Here is an 11,219-nt window from a genome sequence, read left to right on the forward strand (position 1 = left end):
CGGAGTGACAAATCCCAGTCTTGATCCATGCCAACCCAACATACACCTTTCGAGATACCTATAGAGCACCTTTATAGTCACCCAATTACATTGCGACGTTTGATAACACACAAGGTATTCCTCCGGTGTCCGGGAGTTGCATGATCTCATGGTCATAGGAACACATACATTGACATGCAGAAAACTGTAGCAATAAACTGACACGATCATATGCTGCGTTTATAGTTTGAGTCTTGTCCATCACATCATTCTCCTAATGATGTGATCCCGTTACCAAGTGACAACACTTATCTATGGTTAGGAAACCTTAACCATCTTTGATCAACGAGCCAGTCAACTAGAGGTTACTAGAGACAGTGTTTTGTCTATGTATCCACACATGTATTTGTGTTTCTAATCAATACAATTATAGCATGGATAATAAACGATTATCATGAACAAAGAAATATAATAATAACTAATTTATTATTGCCTCTAGGGCATATTTCCAATAGCAGGAAGGGGGTCGACGCTTGCGGGTAGGCCGTCTACTGCGGGAAGTCCCTTGCGGGGTGCGGCTGGGGTGCGGGCGGCGCCGATCACCACGGATGCCGGTGGTGAGAGCAGTGTGTGTGGCCGGTATCCGCGCCATCTTCATCCGCCGCTCCTCGAGCTTTATGTACGCAACACCTTAGCAAAGGTCGGCTCCGGGATGAGAGTAAGGTTGGAGGTGGCGTTCCCAGAGTCTTCTTTGAGACCGGCGGTGAGGGTGGTGATGATGAGCTCGTCGCCAATTCTCTCCCCAAGATCACGGTGCTCATCGGCAAGCTTTTTGAGGCGCATGCAAAAAATCAACTATAGATGAATCAAGCTGCTGGCACCCGTAAAACTCGCCGTGAAGAAGGACCTTGCGCTGAATTTTGTTGTCGGTGAAGAAGAGGCCGTTGAGCTGGTCCAGACGGCGTAAGCATCATCCTCGTCGCACATCACCGTGTGGAAGAGGTCCTTGGAGATGGTGATGTAGAACCAACGGATGATGGTGGCGTCAAGGATCATCCAGTCCTCGTCTTTCACCATGAGACGAGAGTCCACATTGCCATCAACATGACCGTGGAGTAGGTATCACAGATAGAACACCACAGACAAGTACCTCTTCAAGGCAGAGTAGGATGTGGTGGACTGATCAAGGGTCACCGGAACGCGGTCGAAGATGTTGAGATCGCGAACGAGGGGGCGTCCGGGCCGGCGAAAGGGTTGCTGCCGGAGGAGATCGAGGAACTCGATGGAACTATGACAGCAGGGCGGGCCGGTGGGAGGGAAGGCAGCGGCGTGGGAGAGATGAGGGTTAGGGTGGTGGAAGCGGCGCTGGCGTCTGGTAGGAGCGGTAGCAGCGGCGGCGCGATGGAGGTAGCGGCGGCTAGGGTAGGATCATGGAGGAAAGTGATATCATGTAGAGAATTAGGTTTGTAATGTGCAACCCTTAATGCATTGATTAGGTGCACTAGGCACGTATATGTAATGTACAAGACGAACCTCAACCTCAACTATACAAAGAACTAGGTGGTTGGCCTACGATACAATATACATGCACAAATATAGTCAACACTTTCTAAACGTTTGGACTGACTGACATCCCTCCTCTATATCGCAAATCTGAAAATAATATGAGGACTCGCGGACGTGTTCGGTAACGTCCGGTCAGTCCACCACGTAGAACGCAACCCCATCACGGGGTACTTTTTCTCTTTCTTTATCCATTCTTTTCTTTCTCTCTCATTCTCCATCAAGTGGCAGGACATATGAGGAAAAAAGTACAGTTGTGTGGACAAAAATATAGGGGCTTAAAACGGACACGTCGAGTAACCGAGTGAACGCGTTTACACGCGTTTAGAGGGGTCATATTTGCTAAGTCCAATTGTAGATGCTTTTTAGTGTAATTATTTTTACTTCGTGTTTGATGTTATTTTACTCGTCTTTTGAGAAATAACTTTGTCAATCCCCTTTCTTAATTAATGAAGTAAGTAATTTTTTTGCATTTCGAAAAAGCAAATGTTGACGCGCCAATAGCGATATCGGCACCTGCATGGCTGCATGCATGCATGGCCGGAATCGGTCTTCCACCCACATGCTCGACGGCGGTCGGCGATCGACCGTTTCTCCAAGAGACCGAGCACGAGAGAGAGAGGGCACGATTCATTTCAATACGCATGGCAGCTTTTATTATCCCGAGACTAAACGTGCTTCATATTTGCAAGTTGCATTCCAATAGGCAATAGTCGTCTCCTCATCATAGCTAGTTGCCACAAAAAAATCACTCACCCCGCGTGCTTTGACCTGCCTCTCTTGGAACGATTCGCTCCAATCATCATCGGCGGCTGGCGCTGTGCACAGCCCCTATATATGCCACACCAGCCATGTGTGCTAGAGCAACGGACACACACACATACGCCACACCAGCCATTGCTCCATCGAACGACAAGAGAGTAGAGACACACATACTGCAACCCAGTGGTTGGCTTCTTCCTGCTTTACTCCACAGCCAGCTCCAGTGCAATTAATTAATTAATCAGCTGTTTGGTGCTACGTGCGCCTACCGCCGGCACGATATGGCACCGTCGGCGAGGCCACCGGTGGCCGCCGCCGCCGCCGTGCTCTGCTTGTGGCTGCTGGTGGCCGTGGGAGAGGCCAAGGTGCACCACTACAAGTGGGACATCTCGTACCAGTTAAAGTCCCCCGACTGCTTCGAGAAGCTCGCCGTGACCGTCAACGGCGAGGCTCCCGGCCCGACCATCCACGCGACGCAGGGCGACACCATCGTCGTCGACGTCCACAACAAGCTCGAGACGGAGAACACCGCCATCCACTGGCACGGCATCCGCCAGATTGACACGCCGTGGGCCGACGGCGTCGCCGGCGTCACGCAGTGCCCCATCCTGCCCGGCGAAACCTTCACCTACAAATTCGTCGTCGACAGGGTAAGCAACATACTCCTACATCACATTGCAAGATTTGTTGTTTTACATTGTCAACTGAATTAATTCTCATCTGTGAATGTGTTTTGTGTGTTTTCAGCCTGGCACGTACCTGTACCATGCGCACTACGGGATGCAGCGCGTGGCGGGGCTCAACGGCATGATCGTGGTCAAGGTGCCGGACGGCATCGTGGAGCCCTTTTCTTACGACGAGGAACACACCGTCCTCCTCGGTGACTGGTGGCACAAGAGCGTCTACGAGCAGGCCACGGGGCTCTCCTCCAACCCCTTCGTGTTCGTCACTGAGCCCCAGTCTCTCCTCATCAACGGCAGAGGAACGTTCAACTGCTCGCTCGCTCCCAGTGGAACATGCAACGCCTCCCGCCCCGACTGCGCTCTGCCGACTCTGTTCACCGCCGTGCCGGGGAAGACATACCTCCTCCGCATCGGCAGCCTCACATCGCTCTCGTCGCTCAGCTTCGAGTTTGAGGGCCACTCCATGACGGTGGTGGAGGCTGACGGGCACTACGTCAGACCATTCGTCGTCAAGAACCTCTTCATCTACTCCGGAGAGACATACTCCGTGCTGGTCAAGGCCGACCAGGACCCGCGGCGAAACTACTGGGCTGCGTCCCACGTCGTTGGCCGCACTCCCAGCCGGACACCGAGCGGCAAGGCCGTCGTCAGCTACGCCTTCAACGGCAACAACCCGTGGATGCCACCGCCCACGGCGCCACCGGCTGGCCCGGCATGGAACAACACGGCGATCAGGGTGGAGCAGAGCAGGGCCATCTTCGCGCTCCCAGGCCATGGCGTGCCCATGCCGGCGAGGGCCGACCGTATGCTGCTCCTCCTCAACACCCAGAACCGGATCGACGGCCACATCAAGTGGACCATCAATGGCGTGTCTCTCATGTTCCCGCCCACGCCCTACCTCGTGGCGATGAAGCGCGGCATGAAAGACGCGTACGAACAGCGCCCCCCGCCCGACATGTACGACCACGTGAGCCATGACATCTCGGCGCCGGCGCCGACCAACGGGACCGTGGGCAGCCCGGTGTACCGGCTTGCGCTAGGCTCCGTGGTGGACGTGGTGCTGCAGAACTCCAACATGCTCAACAACAAGAGCGAGACGCACCCGTGGCATCTCCATGGTCATGACTTCTGGGTGCTCGGCCATGGTGAAGGTAAGTTCAACCCTGCCGCCGACGCTTGGAGGCTGCTCAACGTGAGGGATCCCATCATGAAGAACACGGTGCCACTGCACCCGGATGGGTGGACGGCGGTGCGGTTCCGGGCGGACAACCCGGGGGTGTGGCTCTTCCACTGTCACGTGGAGGCGCATGTGTTCATGGGCATGGGTGTGGTCTTCGAGGAGGGCGTCGAAAGGGTCGGCCGGCTGCCATCGTCCATCATGGGCTGTGGTCGATCAAAGGGACTGCACTGATTGGATTCGGATCCGGTGCAAGTTATCATTATTTCATCTATTTATGCAAAAAATAAAGATAGATCATATTATAGTATATTAAATTAAATTATACAGAGGTATATACAGTCGATCTTGGATGTTTTAATTTAGGAAAAATCTAATTAGCACCGCCTCACCCTGTCCTTTCCGTGCATACAGGCCTGAGCATTAAAAAAAGACACCCGTTGCTTTTAACCTCCTCCACAACTACGTGAACTCTATGCATGCATGCATGCATGCTATGTAGGCTGAAAAAATAATTTATCTCATAGATTAATAAATTGATTGAAGATTCATATTTACCATTAGGTTCGTCTCGACGAGACCTTCAAAACAAGATACCATGTTGACATGTTTCGTTGATTTTTTTTTCATCGTTCCTAGTTGCCACATTTATGGCATCATAGTTGTCATTTTACGGGCCTGCAGTTATCACAAAAATTATACATAGTTACCGGAACAATAATTTTATACCTTTTAAGTATTGCAGTGTTATGTGGATCTAAAAAATGGTTATTAAAGCACTAACAATAAGCAAGTAAATGCATGAACCAGCACAAGCACAATGAATCAAGTTTTTTAGTGGGGTATATTGACATTCATAAGGCTGATAACCAAGTTAATTTAATGTGAGAACTATGTGACAAATATTGTGACAAGTAAATAATAGTATTCTGGCAACTATCGATGAAAAAAATATATTGTCAAAACATGTCAATATGGGATCAAGTTTCGAAGATCTCAATGCGAGAAAGCTAACGATGAAAGCGGATCGTCAATTGGATTTATAGTTTAAGAGATAAAACTTTTTTAAAGTTTAACATTATAGGAATCTTTGTTGATGTCATGCTAGTGTATTAGTTTGCATGCACGAAGAAAACCGCAGCACTGGAAGACCTATGTGTTGTGCCGCTATGTAGTGGCTCCCTTTAATTTATTCTTTCATTACAATAAAAAAATTGAGTTTGTATTCATCATGTATTAGTGTCAGTTGGTTCATGATAATTGACACAAACTTTCTCCTAGCTTTATACTCCCTTCATTCTTAAATATAAGTCTTTTACAGATTTCACTAGGGGACTATATACATAGCAGAATAAGTAAAATCTATATTTTAATGTATGTTTATATGCATCCTTATGTAGTTTTCTATTAAAAATTCTAAAAAGACTTATATTTAAGAACAAAGGGAGTATATTGGAAGGCTCGCTGAATCAATACAAGGTGGTGAGAAAATCCATAAACATGTATGTGAGTAGAAGGGGAAAAAACAACATCCACACGAATGTCACAAGTGCCACCAACCCAAAACCAGGAGTGAAAACATGAGACACCATCTCTAACAAACGACAACAAAGATCATCAATCAAGACCAGAACTGCGCTGCCTTGAGAAACCACTAGGCACCGTAGTACCAAGCACACCGAGCCATCTCCGGAGGGGGGCGACTCATCGTTCAGATTGTTGCCTTGTTCCAGGTTGTGGAGCGCTCTGCTAACGGATACTAAGACCAAAGGGAGATGTGTATAGGATACATCGTCCTCACAGTAAAGTCGATGGCGATACCTGCCAATGACAAGGCACGCCCGAAGCCACTGGCCAGCTACAACCAAAAGGGACCTCGGCTCCGGGAATACGCCCTCAAGAGGGTAATCGTGCCAAGTGTCACCTATGTGAAGCCAGAGAGGACTAAATAGGTGAAAGGATCGATATGGTATACTAGAGGGTGGTGAATAGCAACTACCAATTTTTAGCCATTCTTTAACAAATTAGGTTTAGCAACAAATAGGTTGTCTAGATATACAACTAGGTGAAGAAGTTATATGATGCTAACAATAATAATACCGACCAAGTAATAAACACAAAGTAAGAAGTAAGAAGTAACCACACGTGGAACCAATGAAGAAGGGGATGTGTTTCCAAATTTACTTGCTTTAAGGGGAAGTACGTCTCGATTGGAGCGATGTGGAGGCACAATGCACCCCAAGATGCCACTAAGGCCACCGTATTCTCCTCACGCCCTCACACAATACGAGATATCGTGATTCCACTAGTGGTGTGATGACCTACAGGTATGAGGGATCAATCATAGTCCTTTCAATAAGTAAGAGTGTCGAACCCAACGAGGAGCAGAAGGAAATGATAAGTAGTTTTCAGCAAGGAATTCTCTGCAAGTGTGATGTGTTCATGGGCATGGGTGCGGTCTTCGAGGAGGGTGTCGAAAGGGTCGGCCGGCTGCCATCGTCCATCATCATGGGTTGTGATCGATCCAAGGGGCTGCACTGATTGGATTCGGACCCGGTGCAAGTTATCATCATTTCATTTATTTATTATGCAAACAATTAAGATCGATTATGTTATAGCATATATATTAAATTAAAGTATACAGAGGTATATACAGTCGATTTTTTTTCTGTACTCAATGTTTTAATTTATTCTTTTACTACAATAAAATATTTGAGTTTTATTCATCATGTATTAGTGTGATTGTGTGAGTTGGTTCATGATAATTGAAGAAGACTTTTTCTAGATTTATATATATCCATCTCTCCCTAATAATAAATCACGGAGCCCTTCTATTGTCCGTCGCAGTTATTTTGCAAAAACACCCCTCGCTTTTTCAGTATTCAACCCGCAATCTGTTTTTTAGTCAAAAAATGAATGGTTTTTTGCATTTTTCAAAAAAAAAAAGATGTTTTAGGTAATCAACTCGCAGTCCGAATTTAAGTCAGAAAACAATATTTTTTTTGCATTTTTCTGGAAACCCCCTGATGTTTTAGGTAATCAACCCGTCCTCCGTATTTTAACAAAACAAACCCTAACTTTTCAGTTAATCAATCCACATTTTATCTAAAACAAAAGTATTCATATCTTTTAAACCGTAACTCCGATTTTAACATGTTATATATGAAATTTGATTAAAAAATGTGTAGAATCTAAATAGGATGTTATTTTTAGCTGTTGAATACTTCTTAAATATTATTTTTGGTGCAAACTTAATCTGTAGTGCACGGTCCTTTCTTTCCCTCTTTCCGGCGACGATACGAATTGCAATAAACATCCATTAAATTAAAACCAAATTGAGAGGAAAGAAAACATCGTTAACAACACATGCACACCTTTGGAAAACCTCGTGGGGAGAAACAACATATTTCTCATCTTATTCTGAGTGACTGTATATTCAAACGCGTTTTCATTGTGTGAGCACTAAAGCCATCGTCGGCAACACAAATATGATGTCATGTAAAAATATATTGCGTTCAGAGTGTGTGTTATTTTCTCTTTCGTTGCAACGCACATGCTCTTTTGCTATGTATATCTATGCCTACTAATAATAATAAAGCAAGATAATATTTTTGGTTTCGTTCCGTTTAGATAATTTTATTGGTTTTGTACACCTCAATATTATGGTCCACCATGTATCTATTGCAGAAAAGTCTCTAACCTTTCTAAGAACCAACCCACGGTACGCTTAAGTCCTTGTGACGTTTCCTTATTTTTCTTTTACTACAATAAAATATACAGTCAATCTTCTTTCTGTACTCAATGTTTTAATTTATTCTTTTACTACAATAAAATATTTGAGTTTGTATCCGTGATGTATCCGGGCGGACAACCCGGGGGTGTGGCTTTTCCACTGTCACGTGGAGGCGCATGTGTTCATGGGCATGGGTGTGGTCTTCGAAGAGGGCGTCGAAAGGGTCGGCCGGCTGCCATCGTCCATCATGTGTTGTGGTCGATCCAAGGGGCTGCACTGATTGGATTCGGACCCGGTGCAAGTTATCATCATTTCATTTACTATAAAATGGCCCGTACGTTGCTATGGAAAAAAAAACATAATCTCGAATGATGATGACCACATTATGTTCACATATCATTGCTTGATTTAGAAATTTTGTGCACAAATGCAAAATAATGTTTCTTCTTTCAAATTTATTCACAAATTGAAGCAATCTTTACATTTTCAAAAAATATATATCATGGTTGTCAAAAATCTTGGTAACTCAAAGATTTATTCTGAATTTCAAGATTTTTTTAGAAAACATACAATAATAATCCGATCCATCCAACAGTTAATTCTTCAAAATTCACACAGGTATATTGTCACATAGACTTAGAAGCATTAATGTTTAACTACATACATTAGATCTTTCGTGAACAATTTTAAAAATATGGGAACAATTTTAAAATCAAGATTTTTTTTTACAATTTACAAACATTTACTAAAAATCGTGAATATTTTTTATATTTCGAACGGGTTTAAATATTATTTTTTGATTTGGCGACCAATTCAAAAAAAGACGAACATAATTTTTAATGTTGGAGGATTTTATTTTAAATTCACAAACATTTTTTGAAACGCATGAACTTTTTCTGAATAAACAAATTTTTTTATAAATATGTAATATATTTATTAAATTCATGGACATTGTTTTGGAATTTGCAAAAAAAATATAAAAATCTGGCGCTTTTTTGGATCCTATTTTTAATTCAAAATAAAAATTCATCAGCATTTTAATTCAAAATTCCTATTTTTTAGTATGCAAAAGTTTTTGTAATTCTAAATATTTTAAATTATAAATAAACAAAAATGGAACGGAAAATTTTAAATAAAAAAAGAAACTATCAAAACAGGCATTAGCTATTTTGAAAATTTTAAGACATTTTTTAAATGCATTAACATATTTTGAATTAGAAAGCATTTTGTTAAATGCCTTTAATCATTTTTAATACATGGAATTGTATTTGAGATCATGGACTTTTCTTATTGTATAAACATTTTTCTAAAATTGCAAACATTTTATTGTATATGCGAGCATTTTTTACAAAACTCCGAGCAGTTTTTGAAGTCACAAACATTTTAATTTTTTAAATATGTCGATTTATAATTTTTAGTTTATTAAAATTTTAAAGATTATTTGAATTTTGAAATTATTTAAAATAAAAAAATAAAACGGAACTGAAAATAAATAAATAAATGGAACTAAAAGCAGGCGCCTGTGCATGGGCCGGCCCTTACGGTGTGTTGGATATTCTCCCAGCGTGTAGAGCGTAATATAGGACGTTTTTACATGGGCCGGCCCAGTCCAAGATTTTTCGCTTTGTGAAACATTTCTATTACTTACCGGTGGCATGGTGGGTAATTTATACAAACTTTAGGAGTAATTTTCAAGACGGATGACCAGAAACCGTATTTGCTTTATTATTAGGGAGAGATTTATTATGCAAACAATTAAGATCGATCATGTTATAGTATATATATATTAAATTAAAGTATACAGAGGTATATACAGTCCATCTTCTTTCCGTACTCAATGTTTTAATTTATTCTTTCACTACAATAAAATATTTGAGTTGCATTCATCATGTATTAGTGTGAGCTGGTTCATGATAATTGAAGCAGACTTTCTCCTAGCTTTATATATAAAGCTCAAATGAACTGAATCAATACAAGGTGATGAGAAAATTCATAAACATGCATGTCAGTAGAAGGAAAAGAAATAAAAACATCCAGACGTATGTCACAAGTGCCACCAACCCAAAACCAGGCGTAAAATTAGGAGACACCATCTCTAGCAAACGACGACAAAGGCCATCGATCAAGAACAGAACGACACCGCCTTGAGAAACCACTAGACATCGTAATACCAAGCACACAGAGCCATCTCCGGAGGGGGGCGACTCACCGTTGAGACGTCCGCCTTGTTCCAGGTTGTGGAGCGCTCTCTGCTAAGGAATACCGAGACCACAAGGAGACGTGTATAGGATACATGGTCCTCACAACAAAGTCGATGGCGATATATGACAGTGACAAGGCATCTCCGAAGCCACTGGCCAGCTGCAACAAAAAGGGACCTTGCCTCCGGGAAGACGCCCTCAAGAGGGTAATGACGCCAAGTGTCACCTTTGTGAAGCGAGAGAGGACTAACCAGGGTTTTCACATTCCAGCCTAGACACCATGAGGGAACCCACAAAAACACCCTCAAGACAAAAGCGACGACACACACAAGTGTCATCATCGTCGCCGCGAGAACGCGGAGTTTTCGCTCGTACCCTCACAAGTACAAACCCTAGAATCAAGGTAGGCGAATCAACACATGACCAAGACTGTTGCCGCCAGTGCAAGGCCTCCAAATCCATACCATGGAGTTTCCACCGTTGAAGCAACGACGACAACAGGATCACCTGCGGCCCCTCTCATCGCTACCCACACAACAAGGAGGAGACACCACCACCGCTTGAACGTTGCACGTTATAGAGTAAACCGTACAACCACTCACTACTAGGGAAAACCCTAGCAGTAGCGCCGGTTTTGGACTATTAGTAGTGCGGGTGCCCGCGCTACTGCTGAGGTGCTACAGCTAAGTTTTATCAGTAGCGTTTTTCAACCAGCGCTACTTGTAAGTCTAGTTAGCAGTAGCGTTGTATGGAACAACGCTACTACTAAATATCTGTAGCGCTGCCCATAACAAGCGTTGTTGATAAGCAGCGCTGCTGCTAGACACCCGCGAGCGCTACTGCTAAGATTCCTACAGTAGCGCCTTATGAGTAGCATTGCCACCAGTGCTACTCATAGGATTTTTGTAGTGCTACCAGTAGGCTCTCGTGTATTTGTGATGTATTTGTCATGCTCTATACATTAGTTTCATCATATCATAATGAACATACATTAGTCTCATCATACCATACACATATACTATTCTCGTCATATCACCATCATCCAACACAAATATCATCATCTCAAAAATAGCGATACACAAGTCATGTCTCGAATAAACGCAACTCCATGGTCATGGCAC

General features: G+C 43.6%; 1 protein-coding gene across 1 annotated transcript; it reads left to right on the plus strand.

Annotated features, from left to right (window-relative positions):
- Positions 1 to 2,407: 2,407 nt before the first annotated feature.
- On the plus strand, positions 2,408 to 4,555 carry LOC123396405 (L-ascorbate oxidase-like). The gene is made up of 2 exons (XM_045091351.1): positions 2,408 to 2,954; positions 3,052 to 4,555. The coding sequence occupies exons 1-2, from the start codon at positions 2,586 to 2,588 to the stop codon at positions 4,396 to 4,398; spliced, it is 1,716 nt and encodes a 571-aa protein (XP_044947286.1). The 5' UTR covers positions 2,408 to 2,585; the 3' UTR covers positions 4,399 to 4,555.
- Positions 4,556 to 11,219: the final 6,664 nt, after the last annotated feature.

Source organism: Hordeum vulgare, chromosome 5H (assembly GCF_904849725.1).
Source record: "Hordeum vulgare subsp. vulgare chromosome 5H, MorexV3_pseudomolecules_assembly, whole genome shotgun sequence".
NCBI classification, from domain to species: domain Eukaryota; kingdom Viridiplantae; phylum Streptophyta; class Magnoliopsida; order Poales; family Poaceae; genus Hordeum; species Hordeum vulgare.